This window comes from Zonotrichia albicollis, chromosome 4 (assembly GCF_047830755.1).
Source record: "Zonotrichia albicollis isolate bZonAlb1 chromosome 4, bZonAlb1.hap1, whole genome shotgun sequence".
NCBI lineage: Eukaryota > Metazoa > Chordata > Aves > Passeriformes > Passerellidae > Zonotrichia > Zonotrichia albicollis.
In genome coordinates this window covers 19,349,944-19,370,733 of record NC_133822.1, presented here as the reverse complement: position 1 = coordinate 19,370,733, position 20,790 = coordinate 19,349,944, and the positions used below count along the sequence as shown (strand labels likewise).

The 20,790-nt window shown below is 36.4% G+C and overlaps 1 protein-coding gene across 5 annotated transcripts in view; it reads right to left on the bottom strand.

Annotated features, from left to right (window-relative positions):
- The window catches only part of CCDC91 (coiled-coil domain containing 91), a 119,491-nt gene that overhangs the window by 60,546 nt on the left and 38,155 nt on the right, over positions 1–20,790 (bottom strand). For all 5 annotated transcript variants that reach the window (XM_074539010.1, XM_005482717.4, XM_026790839.2 and 2 more), the window contains exon 7: positions 7,624–7,701. In XM_074539010.1, coding sequence (XP_074395111.1) covers positions 7,624–7,701 — 78 coding nt within the window. The remainder of the gene's footprint in view (positions 1–7,623; positions 7,702–20,790) is intronic.

Below are 20,790 nucleotides of genomic sequence, written 5' to 3'. Positions count from 1 at the left end.
CCTTCCTTTTCTGTCATGCTCACTATTAACACAGTTTAAATAGTACCACAGGGTTGATGCTGTATCTGACTGTTCCACTAGTTGGCCAACTGAGGAGAAAGAGAGAAAAATCTCTCTATGTAGCACAGTACTACAGGTTTCTCAATGGGAAATACAGCATAGATGTGTGATACCCATCCAAATCTCTGCCAAATTTCAAGATAATCAACTACTAATCAATATTTTTGATTTTAAATCATAATTTAAAAAAAAATAATAATATTTTTTAAAAAACATTTACCAATTAGCTCATTTGCTAAACTGAAAAACACATTTGGCTGCTTGATGATCAGTATCTCTAATCTTATAGTTACAACAACAATGACATCAAAAGTCTTTTGATTAATTGCTATCCTGGGCAAATACTCTTATCACTGCTAAAACACCCTTAATTAGTTAAGGAGGAGTTAATAATTATGCTGCTGGGCTGACATTCCATAAACCTACAGCCAATGACCTAACACCAAGCTGGCATTCTTGAAACAGTCTCCTTTTACTGGAATAATTTCAAGTGAGGTTACAGCAGAATAAAGCCTAAGGCACCTATTGTATGAACTCAAGGGTAGGATTTCAATATGAGTGCTCCTGTTAATTAATTTTTCCTTCTATGTATTGTGCAATGAACTTCCCAGACACTGATGGGCAAGGATCATCACAGAATCACAGGATCAAAGGATTTTAAGGGTTGGAAGGGACTTTAAAGGTCATGTAGCTACAACTCCCTGCTATAGGTAGGGGCACCTTCCACCAGACCAGCTGGCCCAGAGCCCCATCCAACCTTGGCTTCTTCTCCACTTTCTGATCCCTCTACTAACCCAAAAACACTGTCAGAGAATTGATACTGCTTTTCCTTCAATAACCAAAATACCATGGTGGCTTCTGACAGAACAAATAGAGTGAAATCCTTAAGTTCTCTATAGAGCCTTCATTTCAGTTTGATATGTGATGCATTATAAAAATCAAAGAACAAAACATTATTTCCTCAAACCATTATAAACATCCTCACACATCTAAATGACTGAACAAAACATTCTTAAATTAAATGAGGTGAACTAAGTAAATTAGTCTGAATCCCTTGTTTGAGCTCAGATAAAGAACTAACCTTAGCTTTAAGTTTCATACATTGAAATAATTTTAGAAGACCTTGAGCTGAAAGTAAATTCAAATATCATCATAAGATCCATGACCCCTGGTCAGAGTATTTAGTCCTGGAACTGACAGCACACTACCTGTGCACTGGGAATCCTGGAGAACAGCATTCCTGCACACACACCAGGGACTGAAAAACTGCGCTGTGCCCAATACGAGAAGAAAAGCTTAAAATCACAAATGATCACAACAATTCATCCTGTATTTCTACAGTGTGTTATGCACTGAGCACCAGATTATCTCTAAAATTTCTCCTCATACTTAAAAAGGCAAAAGTGCAGCAACTACAGTTTTGCTAAAAGTGGACACCCCTGCCTATTTTTAATACAAACCTACTTGCACAGCCCTAGTGCATAATGTGTTCATTCCACTGGCAATAGTAAAACCACAGCTACTTGCCCAGACAGAATTTATTGTAAGGCCAGAAGCTAGAATTTATGAGAAACCCTCTTGAATTAAATAGCCAAAATAGGACCATTATCCCAATTCTTCCCAAATTCCCCAAGAGTAACAAATTACCAAACCCCTTTCTTTCAACTCTTTTTACTACAGGAAAAAGCTAGGTAGAATAAAGGCAACAGGAAAAACAAAGCAGAGGTTATTATCCTCTCCTATCTCTTTTGAAAAAAAAAAAAAAAATTAAAAGCAATTCTGATGCATGCAAAACACAGGCTTCCCACATACAGATACATAGCATTGTGTAACATCATCATATGTAACATCAGTATGAAATACAAATAATGGTGCACAAATTGCTGGGTTATGTTTTAGAATATTCCTTAAAAGCCACAGATAACCCAAAAGAATATCCTGCTCAAGCATCATTGGCTTGTTTAACTAGCTAAATGGAATTCAGTACTTCAAAATTGCTGAGTCAGGATGACCAAAACAAGTCATCTTTAAAAATAAAAGTTACTAATGAGAAGTTACCACACTGCTTCAAACATGCGAATTGCATTAAATACAGCAATAGTACTTTGGAATTTTTTATGCTTTATAGCATTAGACAATGATTAATCTAATTCAGCATCCTGTCTCCACCATTTAATAAATTGCTGCTACTTAATTTAAGGGTGAAATGCAATTAACCAATTGCTGAACGATAAAACAGAGCAGAGGACACAATGTAAATTCTTTCCTAACCCGTGGAAAAGATGCCTTAACTCAATAAAATGTAGTATTTGACTAGTTGGGTTTTAATCCAGCCATTAGCTGACAGAGATGATACGAATAAAACTATTTTAGAAAAAGTATTTTTTGAAGTGATATAAAAAATTTAATTTTTTATTTGTTGAATATTTGTGGATATTTGTTGAGTATCCACAACCATATTCAACTGCTTGTGGTTGAATTCATACCAGTAAGGATCAACAACTTACAGTTTGAATACCATGCTGGATTTATCTATAGCTCAGTTTTAATGGTATGTGTGGGCAAAGGATTTATTTTCCACAAAACAATGTTCCCACAGACTCCTACCACACACAAACTGCAAACTCACTCTTCCAATTTTTATAATATTTAACATTCTATTTATTATTCTATAGTTAGAAGCACTTACAAAATTCATCCTTACTAGAAGGGGAGGGAGAGATTCCTTACAATTTTTATAATTTCTTTCAAAATGTAAATGTCATTTAATCAATGATAAGATATTTTTGATAACCAGATCTCTCAAAGTTTGAGACTGCATTGCGCCTTGCTTTTATTGGAATTCTGTAGAGAGACTTCCATGGTAGCATCACTGTTGTACAGAAGTACTCTTATACTGTAAAATCCCAAAGAATCTCTCCTTTTCCAGCCACCAGAGAAAAATGAGAAAATACTCTCCATGAGAAAAAACAATGTTGTTTTATATTCTAGGCTCACTTGAATTCTAGTGTGACTTGCACATGAACAAGCAGAGAAGTTTGGAAGTGAAATACAAACCCTTGCAACAATTTTGGATTTGTCCTTTTATTCATGTGTCAGGCCTTTCTGAGCCAGGATGTCAACTTGGAAACTTAATAAGCTAAGCTGATGTTTAAAAGAGCTGAGAACTGGCCACATTTCAGAGCTTTCCCTCACTAGGGATAAACTATGTCTAAAAAAAGATATCCTGATTCTAGATTAACTTCTTTTGTAATGAAATCCTTTAAAATTTCCTTTGTTTATTAGAGGGTAACCTTTCAGTTCAGGGGTGTATTATTGGCACAAATATTTTTGAAAGAAAATCTGATGGCCCCCACATACTCCATGCTTTGAAAATCTGTCTGTTCTTACATTCTGAAAATCTGAAAAAATCTCATCACCTTAAACTGAAAACTGGTGGACAAAACTCTTACTGCAGCAAGGGCTCGGAAGAACTTTGTGCCTTTAAGTTCATTCCTATAAAGGGAACACACATCTGATTCATGCAGATTTTCTTTTAGAACACTATTAATTGCATTAAATAATCTAAGGAAATAAAACCCATCAAAATAAATACACCTGCCTGTAACCCTATATTCTTTAAAGCTTACATTAGAGGATACTTTATAGGATGAGAAATAAAACTGATTAAAACTATTAACTCATCTATTTACAGAACTGTGACAATTTCAGAACAAAAGCTTGACTAAACAAGCACAGGAGAAATTCTTATGTTGCTTGTGGTAAATATCTTCAGATGTGATGTGATCCCACAAGCAAAACTTCCAAGATCTACATTTACTTTTCTTTACCGTGGTTAATTACCAGGGATAAAAGTTTAAAACAACAATGACATGGAAGACAGAAATTAAACAAAATTAGGTAAACATGAGAAGGGGAAACTTGGCCTACATAGAGCACTGAGTTAATTTTTAATTTGCTTTCCTGTGGTTTTTAATACAAATTTCGTGACCGTGTTGTGGATGGTTTATGTGTTGTAAGGAAGATTAGAATGTGAGATGCTTAACAATGGCCAAAGCTTTTGAGGGTTTGTGCTACAAAGCATCTAATGGTCTCTATTAATGGATTTCCAAACACATTCAACAACTGAACATTCCAAAGATAACTGAATTTAATTCTAAGGGTTTTGGTATATCCAGGTCATTCAAAACAGGTCATTAAATATTTGGCATCTTGTGTAAGCTGCATTTTCAGCACTGATGCCATATTAAGGACCAGTCAGGAGTAGGAATTGAGGGGGTTTGTCCTCAAACTTGAGTATCTGGTCTGCCCAGGGACACCACACTAGTGAAAGATCCATGTGGAGAAATACTGTCCCTTCCACAACAAATAAATCCCCAAAATACAGGAAAGGGACTAGAAGGAATTGTAAGCCATTTGGAAGTACAAGAAGATACATCAAACACAACAGAGGTCTGCAGCAGCACATCTGGAAGGGGTTGACTTCACTCTGAATGAAAGAAAACACTGTTTTTCTGGTTACCAAAATGGCAACTCTCTTTTCCTTTGTAAACCAAAAGGAAGGCACATTCACAAATCCACCAACAATAACACTTACCTGTGCCAGGAACACAGAAAAGACAACTCAGTCAACTTTCTTCCACTGTTGTTCCACTCAAGGTTTCAATACCTGAGGATTTGGGGTTTGAGGCATTCTGGGGATTATTTCCTGGGGCTAAGGATGAACTGCTGATATTTTTCACAAGCTATCCTTAAACAACCCAACAATGTTGGGCGTTTTAAGTTGTGCTGTGGCTCTGCTTGGAGCAACACCACAGAATTATAATTGAATTGGTTTCAGAGTGGATTAGTCAGAATTCCAACACTCCTGACTGCAACACAACCTAATTAGGGCCTGAGCAATCCCCTGATTGGAATAACCCTCATCAAGTCCCTTTACTAAATCCCCAGGAATGCAAAATAAACTTGTTTTCATCACAAACAAGATCTTCCTTCCCACGTCTTTTTAAATGACCCATAGACTTCTTTTGGTGAATTTCCACACTCAAGGTAACTTGGGGATTAATTAGATAGCACTTAGAAAAACCTACTGAAAATGGAAATTACTTCTGCATATAAACAATATGTATTAGAGTAACACAGTCTAACTTCTAAAGAAGCCATATTTCAGCACAAAATTAAGTCTGGCTAATCATGAGTAAATTAAAAGAGTTAATGAATCTCACTATTCTGTCTTTCACTAAAATGACTAATCAGATTTCATTTACATTCCTAAAAAATGCTGCATTAGGAACCCTTATTTGGTTATCTAATTGTCACCATATCTGAAAAATAGAATCAACTCCTAAGGATCTGAGCAATTATAAAGCCCCAAGAACATTAGATATGACTTTTATAATTACAAAACCACATTTGACTCGCTTACCTAAGAAAAAAATAAGTCTTAGCCCTGTTTCATATTGAAATATTAACAATGAATTAACATTTTAAAAGAATCCATGAGATAATTTTCTCAAACAAAACTACAGAACAGATTTTATCTCCACTGATGATACAGTGTTACTTTTTTACTTAAAGTATGTGGCAAAGGATTACAAGAAAGGTATTAAAAAACGAACCCAAAAATGCTTGGATTTTTTTAAAAACCCTGATGAATAAGTCACCTCATGTTTGCAGACAGGGCTGATTGCAGTAATTTACTCAGAGCTTGGCATATCTGATAATATTTCTCATCAGAGTGTTCAACCAACCACAGGAGGCAACAGGAAGGCTTGTATGAGGCATATTCATGTCATGATTCCATGGTATTAAAGAGTGACTTTATGTAACTTGAATATAAACATTCTATGAGAAATAACACACTAAATATAAACATTGTTTAGAGACACAGGATTCAATTAATTCCCTACTATTTTGTGCCAAATCACTGAAACTGATAAACATAAATCTTATTTTTCAGAGGGCGTGTCAGATCTACCCAGCTGCTGTTGACTGGTAAAACAGCTCTCAAAAAATATTATGGCTCATAAATGTATTCCTTTACCCAACTACACAGGAAGAAATTATTCCTTTAAAGGGCAAATATAACCCATGCAGAGCTCTCCTTTAGTTGACACAAATCCATTAAAATGGTGAAAAATTACACCTCAAAAACATTCAAAACTTTCATTCAACAGCATAAAATTGTTGGATTTCACAATTTACCTATATTTTCAGAACTAAAAAGAAGGAAATGTAAGGGCAGCAATTACCAAAAGCTCACAAGCTTTTTCAAATGTAAGTCCACACAGGAACAGATAGACATTTTACAAGTATCTAGAACACAACACAAACTAAAATTGCTGCCATTGAAGATGTTCAGTGGCACATCCAAAAGTGCACGGTCCAAATAAAATTCCCTTTTGAGAATTTCTAAGGCAAAGGGGTCCTCAAAGAATTAAGGGAAGAGGAGCAAAATTCTCCCACTGGAGAAGTGGGACACCACCAGTGGCCATGTTTAAGTTTTCTCAGGGATGGAAAGTTTTTAACCATTTTTCTGGATAGGTTCAGAATGAAATTACTATAAGTCATATTGATGGAGAAAAATATATTTCCACAGCGAGCCAACATCAATATTAGTTAGAACACTAGTAACAGTTACTAGCAAGATTATTAAAAGGCTTTATTATCACAAAATCATGAATATTGGAAATGATTGCTAAAATCATCAAGTCAACCCCTAACCCAGCACTGCCAAGCCCACCACTACATCTTCCTGCCCTCCATGCCAGATCATTCTTTGGTTACAATTTATTGCTACCAAACAGTTAAAATCTGAAATTCCCCTCCACTAACTATATTGTCAGATTTGTGTTCTCAGCTCACAGTTGCCTACCAGGTCTTAAGTTCCCCTTTCATTTTCAAAACCAGCCTCAGTTTCTGTTTCCTATTATCATTTTTAAGTCCAATTAGAATTCTTTGCTTTACCTTCTCCTCCTGACTTGATTCAGTTTTTGTCCTTTGTGAGTTTCTTACCCAACAGTTTCCATAACAGCACAAATGACACAGATTTATGCTCCATGGCAACATCCAGTTCTTTCATTTTAAAAGTTGACAGGATCCAAAGCAGCATGAAAGAAGAACTACAGATTCAGCTTTATTTCATCCATAACTCCCTCCCTCAGTGCTGTGTGGACAAAAACCTGCTGAACTGCTCTGTGATGCTGCTTGCCTGCGAGTGCAGCTCTGGAGACTGAAGAGGTCCAAAACGTGGATTTGTGATAAACAATCCAACCCAAAGTTTACCACAACTGCCTGAGAATTTGGGGTTTGTTCTGGTTTTAAGCTTCCTTACTGAAAATGGCTAACCAACCCTATCTGAAGTTTTCCAAAGTGCAGGCTGGGAAAACAGGTCATGCAAAATTTCAGACCAAACAATCTAAATTGAAAGCAACAGAAAAGACAATGAGAGAAGTCAAGCAATCAGCACAAGAAATACTAATAATTGTGCACTGCAGGCACTCATCCTCTTCATTACTACAATAACACCATTTGGAAATTGTGTTAGCTTGGCAGCTCATGTACCTTGAATTCTTCAACAATAATAGTTAAGGCTTCATGTCCAGCTTTTCTCATGTCTTCTAATTCCTGCTTATGCTTTTCCTGTATAAAAATACAGAAAATATTAAGCACATGACATAACAATTTTAATTCAGGAGAATAAATGAATAAATACCAGTTATTTTCATGGTTTGATATCTTTCATGAAGAAATGCACAGAGATTGATCCTTTAGATATTATATATATAATGTATATGAATATATATGTATATATCTATATATGTATATATCTATAAGTAGGTCCCACTATTAAACTTATTTTTATTTCTTAATTTTACTTTATAGAACACAGATGGTTCTAAATGGTTCTTCAATTTTTTTGGCTTTTTTCCAGAACTTTGTTTTTTAGTATACCTGCGGATGGCAGGACTTCCAAATCACCTTCGTAGTAAATGTTATTTACTGCCTTGACCAATAAAAATGTTGAGATAAAGTAGTATCAGATTGAGTTTCCTTAGAAATGCACATTTTTTCCTATTTATTATATGGCTCCTCTTTTATAATTTGTTTTATTCTTAAGATTTCAGCGAAAGTCTTCTTGCAAAAGAAATCCTAAGTAGATTTTTCAAAAGAAGCTACATTGTTCACCATTATTTTCAGCATAGTTATGTAAAAGGAACCTGGAGAGAAACATTCTAGCATTTTTCCTTTACCTAATAGTTTGCTAAGGCTGCAATATGAACAACACCTCATTGGATTTTAACCAGCATTTCCCCCTTATCAATGAGCAGCACCACTTTTTCCAATCACTTATTAGTAAGAAGATCAAAAACATTCCCTCTCTCCCTGTTCTTTGCTTCAGGGTCTGTTCTTGTATCAGCTTATATGGCAAGAAGTAATTGCTTTAAATCATCTTTGATTTTAACATTTAGCATCATAATGATTCTGTTAAATTCTTATTTGAAGAAAAAACATTTCCTTCAATTTACCCAAGTGCAGAGAAAAAAATAATATTAATACTGAATGCTAAGGAGAAACTGAGGTAAACATGATGAAAACCAATGAGAAACTGAGGTAGACATGATGAGAATCAGTCCATAATGGCTAATTAATATACACACTAGAGTGTGCTATTGTGTATAAAATAGAGGTTGGTCACTATTTCTGCTCAGGTGAAATGAGAATGTGAGCTCTACAGAAGACACAGGAGCATCTCCAAGTCTGTAGCAAAGCAAGTATTTCCACATTGGTTCTATCATCAACATCCTAGTGAAAGATACAGCTAAGAACCTAAAGATAAGGAAAAATACAGGGAGGAGAGAAAGATTTCAGATATCCCAAGATAACCAAAACCCCCAAATTACACACAGCCTTAAGCTCACCACAGGAAACAAGGAGACACTGATTTATTTCATACAAGTAAACATAATTTGTACCTGAAGCATAACAATGGAAGACTCTGAGGTGAAAAATGAAGTGAGGTAGCAAATAAACTTTCACCAGCAAGTGCCTAACATCGTGGTGGTGAGGACATTTCCTGCTGAGTTAGAAATGAGTTGAGCCAGAGTTGAGTGAGTGTGAACAGAGCAGCCTGCTGGGAATATTGTGACTGATTAAATGTGAAAAACTATGCAAAGGAAATAGTATGGAAGAGCCTGCACATGCCCCACACTGAAACAGAATTACAGTTCTCACACCACTCTCTGAGTATTTGGGGGGTATAACAAGGATCTCCTCCCCGTCACATGTAAGACATTAATATTTTGTGAAGAACAATTATAGTTTATATCTGCTCTTTCTCCTTCCCTACAGGATGTGCATACAGAGACTCTCCACTGAAGAGGACACTAAACAATAAAAAGAAGTGCTGAAGCTAAAGTGTTGTGAGTATGAAAGCACATTTTACTCCCAAAACTGCCTGATATGGTAAATAGCACCTACACAGAAGGCTCAGGAAGCCTTCCATGGCTGCCTTGAGGTTCTTAAAATATTACACAGATAGCTCTTTGGAATGAAGCTACAAATGTGCCAGGGCAATTTATGTCCTGGACACTTTCCTACTGCCCCACATAATCTAAATGGTGGGACAGGACAGCAAGAGGAAGCAAGGAAGGAGGAGTGAATGGGAGAACAAGAAGATAATATTTCCATTAAACAACACAGTGAGCATAAAAGGAGTTCTCAGCTTCATTAGGATATTTTTATGTCTCTTGTCTCAAAAGCATCAGTGTTCAGATCAAATGAAATTCCACCATTGTCCATAAAGAATAAAGTATTAATTTGGAAAGGGTTGCCAGCTGTCATTAATGGCTACTGGTACTGAAGCCAGTACTAACACCCAACACAACTTTACATAGTGTATGTATTTAAAAATCTATCAGTATTTATTTACTGTATTACAATATTATAATTTAATTATAATTGAAAAATTAAAATTAATTACTGATTATGATATATCCCTATTTCTTGACTGTAGTACACTTCATGATACATATAGATATGTATGAAAAAACTACACTTGTTTTTCTCAAAACATTTCCACAGAAAGCACTAAAAAAGATCTTACAAAGCAAACATCAGTGCAGTGCTGCATATTTATCACAGGTGAGCCCTTCCAAAGGAACCACTGCATACAGCTCTGCACATGCTGTTGTGCTGTACAATTACACTGCACATGCTGTTTTCCAATATTTATTCTGGATACAATATTTTATTACCAGTTTCAAATATATGAAATGTCAAATGTCAAAACTAATAGTAATCAAACCCACAATTTCTATCAACAAAACTTTAACTAGAGATACCTTATGCACCAAAAATTGGTAACAGTTCCATCTGCAGCTCTGTTAACCTTTGAGAAGTAACTAAAATATGCTTTAGAAATATAACTAATTGAAAGAATGTATATTGAATTTTCATAGAGTTGTACCATTCATAACACATAATGATGTTCACAGCACATTCCTATAGGATACCTTCAGTCTTTTCATGGATGTTTAAAAACTCAAGACATCTACAAAGAAACTTGACAGTCAGTCAAGTAGCTTCAAAAGCATGCAGAATTAAATTTCACTTCAGCATGAGTAAAAACTTTCCAAGATTTACTTCCAGAAGACATAAAAAAGAACTCATAGCATCATTATATGTAAATAATTAATTTTATGTCGAGCTGTAAGATCACCATATCTTTGAAATTTTTCCAATATAATAAAAAACCTAATTGTTTTCTTCCTTGTTTTTGAAGTATAGAAAATAAGTTTCATTATAACATAAACAATCATACTTAGGACAAGATCAACAGAAAGTTACATCTTTACATTTGAATCTCCTTTTCATTTTCAGTATGTGAACTATTTTCTTTGTCTGCCTCTTTAATTAAAATTCTGGGAGCAAACAATGGTGATTTACTTAACTCTTCTTTCAATCTTAACTCCTTTTCTCATTTGTAAATATATTTTGGAACACTAAAAGCATTCCAAAGCAGACATACTATATGAAAACTAGCTGATCAACAGCTATTTTCCCATCAAAGTACAAGCAAAGCAGCCTCAACACAAATTGATGCCATGCTTATTCTGGGCTACAAACACATTTTTGTTTGTTGCTTTCCAGAAGACAAGTGACGATGTGCAGGTTGAACAAAACTCAGAGAATTCACTGGACAACCAGAGACACAAGTATCCATTTTTGCATCAATTTGCTGTATTTGTTACATAAGAAAATTGACAAGAATTTAGATCAAAATAAATAAAATAACCATCAGCTTGGGAAATTGAGCATCAAATCAAAGAGTTTGGGATAAAGTAAATACCAAGAAATACAGACATTGAAGATGCCAATACAGCCTTTTAAATTCCTTCTTAGCTGAAGATCTGCATGAAAAGCTTCTCTTGACCACGTTGTTTCAGAGAAAAGAGGGATATGAAATAAAATCAGATGCTCATCAGTCAGACCATATTGTCCAAACCAGAACACAAACATCATCTGCAACTGAACTCTCAAAATTTTCCTCCATCAGAGAACTGCTATCAAGCTGTAAACTTCAAGATTGACTTGTTGGTTATTTGTTGTACTTCCTGAAAAAGTCATAAATAGTCTAAGCATGAAGGGGGGAAAAAATCCAAAGAGATAGAACTTACACTTTTACCAGAGAAAACAAAGAAGTACATAAAGAAAAGAGAAAAATTAACTACTGCTCACTTATTTTAAGATACTGCTATGAATTCTGCAAGAAAGGGATTTTTGCCTAACCTCAGAAAAATTCCAGCTGGAAGAAAGCATCTCCCACAGACTAGAAAGAGGTATCTAAATCACAGATACACAGATTTTTATAAGAAGTCCTTTACACTTCCAGTGTATCTCAGGGAACTTTTAATGCAGCTGAACAACTCTATTTTGCTTCCTGTAAAACCTCACACTGAACAGGGATAGGTTTCATAGTACAAGCTCCTATTCTTACATGGCAGATACACTGAAAACCACCAAAAATGTTATATTCCATACAACAATTATTTAAGTTTACAGTAACTGATATTTTGACTAGTTTACCATTTCAAATACTGCATTAATCAGATTTTTGGTTCAGGCATTCCTGACCCTGCCCTTAATTGGCAATGAGGTAGGCCAGATTGGAGTAAAATATTCCAAATAATTCAGCCTGGGGAATATCCCCTGGACTGGACTTATAACTTTAGTGACTGGGAGTGGGCTATTTATTTTTCTCAGTTTGTGACCAAAGTATTAAATCACAAAATCACACCATCATTCAGGTTGGAAGGAACCTCTGGAGGTCAACTAGCTTAACCTCCTGCTGAAAGCAAGATTAACACTGAATTCAAACCAGATTGTTCAGATCCCTGTCCAGTGAGATCTTGAAAAACTCTGAAGATGGGGATTTCACAACATCACTGGCTAAGACATCCTAATACTTATCTTCATCATAAAATACCTTTTTCCTTATAACAAGCTGCATCTTCCCATGCTTCAATCTATCACAATGTCCTGCTACACACCTCTGCAGAACGTGCCTAGCTCCATTTTTCTGACAACTTTGTAGGTATTGACTGTCTGCTATTGGGATTCCTCTAAGCCTTCTCTTCTCCAGACTCAGTCAGTGTAAATCTCATCCAAAATCTTGGAGTTTCACCACAGAAGGCAATCAGGCATAATTTGTCTTTTGGTAAATCCATGTTGGCCATTTCCAATCACCTTGTTCGTGTGTCTGGAAATGGCTGCCAAGAGCACCTACACCATGATATTCCCAAAGAGGCTGGTGTGCCTGGATCCATCCATCCATCATCCTTCCTGTCTCTTTCCAACAACCAGCATCTTCCTCCAGCCTCTGAGTGGATGCAGAACTCTCTCACAGCCAACTCTCTCTCATCACTCCTGAGCTCTGTGGGCTGAAGCTGCTCGTTTTCACAAACGACACCTCTTCATTCCCATTCCTTTTTGCTGAGCTGGTGAAGCTCAGGTTCTGCTTGCTTCCTATTCACCGTGCATTTGTGTGTGTACATTTGGCATGAGTCCCCAGAATCCAGCCAATTGTTGTGCTGGTTGAAGCATGAGAGCCTGTTTTGGGTTATTTCTTTCACCACCTCCCACCTCTGAGGTGGCTAAACCCCCACTTACAAATAGATGCCAAATTCACACGTGGGAGGAGAAAGAAAGCCTTGCTTAGCTCTTTTACAAGCAACAAATAACATGGACAAATCAAGATGACAGTATTTAATTCTCAAGAATGTGTTAAAGAATTCGGCTTGATTAGCAAAGATGATGACAACATCCTGACATCATCAAATGGCCTGACATAATGAAGTTCCAATTCTACAGGATTTGTAACAAACAAACAAACATCACCCTGATATCTCCCAAAACCCCCTTATATTCTGGAGACTAGATATAAACCTGGGCATCTAAAGAGCAACCAACCCCAGGTGAAAACTATAGCATACATTTATTACTGTCTCTATTTTAATTACTGTGAAACACTGATGGTACTGAACTAACCGCAAAACCAGTTACGTCAGAGGAGAAAAGTTATGTTTGAGGATGTTGGGTAGGTGGTAAATCTAATCAAAGTCTTAATAAAAAAGATAAATTTAACCTAATCTCTTCCTCAAAGCAAAGCAGTTTCACTAAAATCAATGAACCAAAGTACAAAATCTATTTTTTTTCTAAGTTAAGCCAGAAAACATAAAATGGAACATTCGGAAAAAGTCAGCAGTGATTGACACCACATTAAGTTTCCTAGAGGTAACTAAAAGCTATGTTGGGTTTTAATTGATCTTTGGTTGGTTTTTTTTTAAATTAAACTGTGTTTTAAAAAACACAGACTTATTAAATTTTAAAATTACAGATCATTGACTATGTCAACGACTCTATTTTAATATGTATTACTACTGACCACAAAAAGCAAATGGTTTCATACAGATATTCAGAATTCTAAAGGTACAGTGAAATTAACAAAAATAGACATATATCTGTGCTTTTTGAAATATAGTATAAAAGTAATATAACTCAACATTTTTATACATCCCATTTACTTCTTCATCTTGATGATATTAACACAATATCATCACTTTCAATTTTTTGTTGAAAGAAATAAATTGAAAGTTTATTGAAAGAAATATTCTTTGATAAGTGCATAAATATGAACCAGGGACTAACCTTTCCATTACTGTATCTGACAGTCGTTCACTCTCCAGATCTTTTCTTTTTTGCCTTTTCCCTGTTTCTAGAACACCCCTTACTTTCTTCCACCCCTCACTCTGTCTTTCCCTCCAACGATGTTAAAACCATGATTCTCATATTTGAATTTTTTATTTTGAATTACAGTAATTCCACAGCTCCCTCTTTAATCTATTCAATATGCTGCAGTTGAGAACGAAAAGGCAATCTCCCCCTTTCCCCCTCTAAAAAAAACCCCAAAAACCAAAAAACCCCACCAAACATCCCACAGCAGCCAAAACTTTCCCTCCCCAGTAAGAGCTCTGTTGTTGCTGAAAGAATGAAAGGGAGAAGCAGAGGGATTCTAATTTGGACACAAATATTGTTTCCTCTAACTCTACAAACCCAGACCATAAAAACGCTGCCCCTTTCAAAGTCCCTCAGTTCCTTTCGCCAAGCCAACTGGCAAAGAGGCAAAAACAAGCTCACTCTTCCTCTGTTGTACATGAGAAATTAAAATGTAAATACATTTCAAAAAGGCTGTAGCATTAGGACTGAATTTGATAGAAATCTTGAGCTGTGTTTTAGCTTGGTTTGAGACTTCTTGGTATTTTACACTACGTCAGACCTCCCACAAATTGGCTTACCCAGATGAGAAAAATCATGATTAAGACACGTTCTTGTTCTGAGCAGCTCCCCTCTTCAGAGGGGCACAAACATTGCTTACAGTAAGGCTCTTGGCTAAAAGTGTTTGCAAAAAGGGAAAGCAAATCCTGCTGTAATATAGACTTCTCAACTGGATGTATGCAGATTTATTAAGCATATGTAAAGGTATTTAAAGCACTGAAGGCCTCACTTAAAAATGTAAAGCAGTGCAGCAGCAGTTAAAAATACAAAATATCATAAAAATGAATAAACACTTTATTCTTCTTTAAAAAATACTACTGTGTTTCGTTGTGCAATGGAAGATTCATCAGCCATGTCAGTGATTGTTACAGGAGAAGGTAATTTAATTGGTGGTGACAGAATAGGACTGTGCTTAAACTTGATAAAATATTGTCACAAGAGTTGCAACATGCTTCAAAGAGTTGCTATTTTTATTTAAGAAGTAATCATTTCTTAAAAAAATGTGAAAGCAAAGACAGACAAATTTGATATAAACAGGATGGCAAGTGCCACTAGACCCCCATTCATGAGAGAACTCTCTAACAAAAATATTATGCGACATATGAGATCTTTTAAAACTATTCCTGTAGCCTTTGTTAGCTACAATATCCCCTTTCTTCTGGCATGGGAGATGTCCACTGCATTTCTGGCTGAATTCCATAAAGCCCTGAATAATTTTCCTCAGCTGACAACTGTCACCACATTTATAGAAAACAACAGCGTGGGATATCTAAGACAAATCTATCTTAAACCACCACTGAACGTGTTGGAGTGACACAGAGTCGAAATGTGTCTTTATAAGCAGTGAGTCCAAGTCCCAGGGACTCAGGGAACTCCCCAACAAGCCCAGCTGAACACAGCTGTTCTCCCACTGGGAATTCTGTACAGGTAATGGAACTCCCAAGGCCCAGATGTTATCACACTCCATAAGAAACCCCAGAATTGTTCCCTCTACTGACCCTTCTCAGTTTGTTTTGTTTGGTTTTTTTTCTTTATTTACTCTTTTAAACAAATTACTTCACAAAAGTATTTCACTAAGTATTTTCAAAAAAGCAGGCATCACACACTGTGTGGAATTGGGTTTTAGCTCAAAAAGATGGAAATGGATCTCCTGTTCTGCTTATCACTAACAAGAAGCCTCTTCAAGCATAAAAATTACCTTTTCAGTTATAAAGTTTGAATGTAAGGGAGCTTCAGGACATTTTACATTCTCCACTCTTATGAGCTCAATAGGTGTTTTCCTTCTGAGCTTCCCTGAAGTTATCAAGACTTATTGCAAATACTCTGCCTAGCAAGTCAATGGAAATTTGCTTTTCAACGACACACTCACTTCCTACTTATCTCAAAAGCCAGACAAACTCAGCCCTTTGAAAACCTAGCACAGAAACTTTACGTTCTCCCTACATAAACATGAAGTACATTAAGCACAGACTTACTGGCTGAAATTATTCTTAAAATATATTTTAAAAATTATAATAACTGAAGAAATTCAGAATTTTTCTCAGTCCTTAATCGCAATGTCTTAGATTATTTTTTAAGCATTATTCAGACCTTCATTTTCATAATTTCATTTTGTCATTATGGTATTCTCTTCTGGAAATTAATGTTCATCATCCTAACCAATTATGTGCCTGAGAAAGGTTTAATTTGTAATGCATATCCAAAACCAAAACACTGCATTGTGTTTAAAAATACCTTCAAGTAAGGTAGGTTTATTTTTAAGGAGTTACATAGAGCTGGGAAAATCTGTTTTATCTCAATATTCCTCCAGGTTTAAGAACAGATGTTCTGGTTTTCATTAATATCAGCTTTCTTTCAGTGATAAAAGTTTTGCCAAGAATAGTAAAAAAGTTCTCAGTAGTTTAAGTACATGATTATTTTAAATGTCACATGCCCTTCTGGACCTTGTGAGTCTTTAGTGAGGAAAAAACCTTATACAAGTCTCAGCATTAAAATTTTATTTATTTATTTAAGAGCAGCACCAATAAAGTAACCAATACTTTATCTCTGGAACTGATTTCTCAATATGAGGAGTTACACAGAAGTGACCTGATACACACCTTTAGTAGTAGTCTAAAATAGTAGTTATTTGTTGACACTTTGCCTACATATTAACATTCTGGCAGTTCACTCAAATAAAAAAAATATATAGCCATAATTAATAAGGAAGTTTCCAAGAGAACTTAGAAGGGATGAATAAATTCAACTTTGATATGTAAATCATATGAGTTTATTGGCTGTAACTTCCAGTGTGTGAATTAGTTAGATTAGAACACATTTATACAAATAAATGTAATTTGCCATGCTTAATACATGGCAAATTATACATTTCAATTGGGTTTAGAAACACAAGTAAACTGTGTTTCAACACCAAGTGTATACTATAGATGAATAAAATTTAATAGAGATTGAAAAAGTAAATTTAAAGGTGTAGCAGGGTAATTTAACAATAAATGCATTAAGCTGCATTTTGCAGTCATTCATAGTTTATTAATGTTAATATGTAGGCAAAGGCTCAACAAATAACTAATATTTTAAACTGCTGCATCTTTAAATTTTTTCCATCTTTATTAAATTTTATTCATGTAAAAAATAACTGGCCTTAAGTATTGTCTTAGCAATACAGCTACTCAAGTTCCTGTCTACACAGGTTTCTTTTTAGATCAATTTTGCACATTTTCATTATTCCCTCAAAAATCCAACCAGATACTACTCCTACCCACAAAAGAAAAATCTTGATCTGAAAATCTTGATGAGACAAGACTGGTGGTAAAGAACTCCAACCAACCAGTGCTAAATATATCTGGGCATTTCAAAACTTTCTTAAATAGAATTTCCATATCAAGTAGGAGAAGTAAAAGATGAATCCCTCTGAATGCACTCACTGTGAATGTGCAAATGAAGATGTGCAGCAGCTGTCACAGACTTTAACACACTGAACATAAATCAGTAAATGCACTCAAATCCAAGATGCATTGGCAAAAAACAGATCAGGACACATACAGAGCATCAGGACACAAAACTTGGTTTAAAAATAAAACTGTTTTGCTAGCACCTACTTGCACACTAAGAAAATGCACATTATTTAAGCACATTTTTTTGAATGCTTTTAAAATCAGGGAGGCAAAGGAGGCACATAAGTGTAAAAAAATGCTTGTCATGTTCTATGACTGAATATCAGATTATAAGGCAAGTTGGGCATCTCAAAGTTGTTAAATGACAGTGCAACAGCATAAGCGAGGTAGATTTTTAAAACAAAATTAAAATGCTTAGTCTTACATCCACTCTTCTAATTAATAATCCTGAAACAAGACAATAAAACGATTAATAAAAGAATTGAAGTTTAAAAGGAAAACATAAGGTAAAAGAGCAGAATCTTTCTGTAATACAAATAAAAAGTTATTTTTCCTCAGGAATGGAAAAATAATTTAGAGGAAATAAGACATCAAAACTGGAAGGGGAGAGGGGGGCAATGAAGGCAGAGGGGAAACAGGCCAAAATGTAAACAACTCTGAAATTATTAATAAATAAAGACTTTGAACAAAAATGAGTGTCTGAAAGAAGAGTACAGAGAGTAACATTAAAAAAAATTAAAGGTGAATAAATAAACGTGAGGTATCTGGCACTCACTTGAAAAAGAGGTGAGCAAGGGATTGTTGCCATATCCATAAATACCTTTAGCACTTCAGCAAAAAGATGCACTGCTATCTGTTGAAGTGTCTTTTCTGAAATTCCCCCTTTTTTTCCATATTCCATAATTTTAAACCCTGCTGTGACCCATGAAATTTCCTGGAATCTCATTTATAAATTTGTTTGCAGGTACAGCACATAAGCTTTTTTTTCACACCTATTTTTTTTTTTTTTGTTATTAACATTCTGTCTCCTCTATGTCTGCACCTAAAACCAACCTAAATATTTTCTTAGAAGATAGTGTTTAACAGGATGTAAGTCATATATTAGTTTTGTAAGAAAACATACATTTTCTAGTACTCTGGCCATAAAAACCACCTACCTCCAAGACCTGTTTCCAGCCTCCTGCAGAAGAACACCTTTTCCAGGATCATAAATGCACTCTTCTGGAAAGAAAGGCCAGCAAGGTGATGACAGGGCAGGCAAGGGAGGAGCTGGAATGTGTGGAGCTCTGTCCTGGGCTGGGGGATCAGTGAAGGATTTGGGGGTCAGGATTAGCAGGCAGGGCCAGCAAAGTGGGAACTGCTGTGCCAGAGAGTCTCCAGATGGATGAGGGCAGGTGAGACCTTCTCCAGACAACAGGAGGGAGCCTCATGTGATTCCTCACAAGGAACGTGTCCAACCCTGTAGCATCCCATGAATTCATCTTTCTTGGCCAATTCCCAAGCCTTTGGCCCTGGAAGGAGCAGTAACTACTCACCACAGAGTTAGCCCTCTTGGAGGGAAAAATAGACTCCCCCATGGACTTCTTTGCCACAACTTCCCCCAGTTTCTCCTTTCCTTGTCCCCTCACTGGCTTAGCATCCCTGGTGGCTGCCCCCCTTTCTCTGGAGGTCAGTCCCTGTCCCTTCTGCCCAGCCCTTAGCTCTGCCTCCTACCCCGTCCCAAGTTAACTATATGATGCTTTTATCCCCAGTTGCGTGTTGTTTTGCACCTTTAAAGTTTGGGGGTGGCAGATAGAGGCAGAGGGGCAGGGAGATAAATCAGCAGCTGCCTCACTCCCTCAGGCTGCAGCCAACACCCCAGCTACTCAGGCTGTAGCTAAATCAGACAGTCACCCTAAGCCACTGGCTGTTCTCTCCCAAATTTGCCCTCAACCAAAACAAATACACATCCCTTCCCCTCCTTAAGCTGCCTGCTCCATGTGGTTCCTCCTCTTTCTCCCCAGGTTCCCCTTCAGCTGCACAAGACCCTGTTGGAACAAAACTTTGCACAAGAGCCTTTCTTGCCTCTATTGCTGAGCCAGCTGCAGTGAGTGTTGAGTGGAGGTTTGACTGCATTGCCTGAATGTTAGCTCAGCTTGCTTTTCACCAGGAGAGGTTGCTTGGGGACAAGAAATAGGCAGCAGCACCTACCATTCTAACATCTGCATTTTTATAACCCCAGAATCTGCCAGTGGGACACCACAGTGATCCAGGAGACTCCTGGGGAACACAGATAACAAGCTCTGGAACACAAGACAGCTGAGGAACAATCCACAAGGCACTCTGCTGGACCCAAGCCTTAAAAACATGGGAGGATTCTCTGAGGATGTGAAGATCTGCAGTGACCATGAGACGGTGAGTTCAGGAGGACAAAACCAAGGATCACAACACTGGAATGGAGAGAAGAAGGCTTTGGCCTCTTTGGGATCTGCCTGGGACATGGGACACCACCCTAAAGAAAAAGCCCCAAAGGAGCTGGTTCCTGCTCATGGATTATCTCCTCCAAACCCAAGAATGGTCCATAGGGACAAGCTGGCAGCAGGAAGCCTGCATGGATGAACATCACTAAACTCTGACATAAAAGGGAAGTGGAAGCACTAACTTCAAAAACAAGGAGACAGACACCACCAAATATGCACCCTGGCTCATGTGAATTTGTGTGATAAATGGGTCTAATACATAAAAACCTGCAGAACAACAAGAGCTATTAATCAAAATAAAGTCATCCTTCAGAATTAAGAGGGAACAAACTGGCCCAAAATCTCAGCCTTACCATTTTCTATCTTTATATAACTGCATTTAAAGACTTTTCCTCATAATTTGAAGCTGTATAATTTGACAATAAATAAATGTGACATTTGTACAGATACTCAAATGAAAAATCTCCCAAAATATCAGCAACCATGGAAATACATAAATGAAACAACACCTAACACCTGTAATGATTGAACTTAGGTTATTG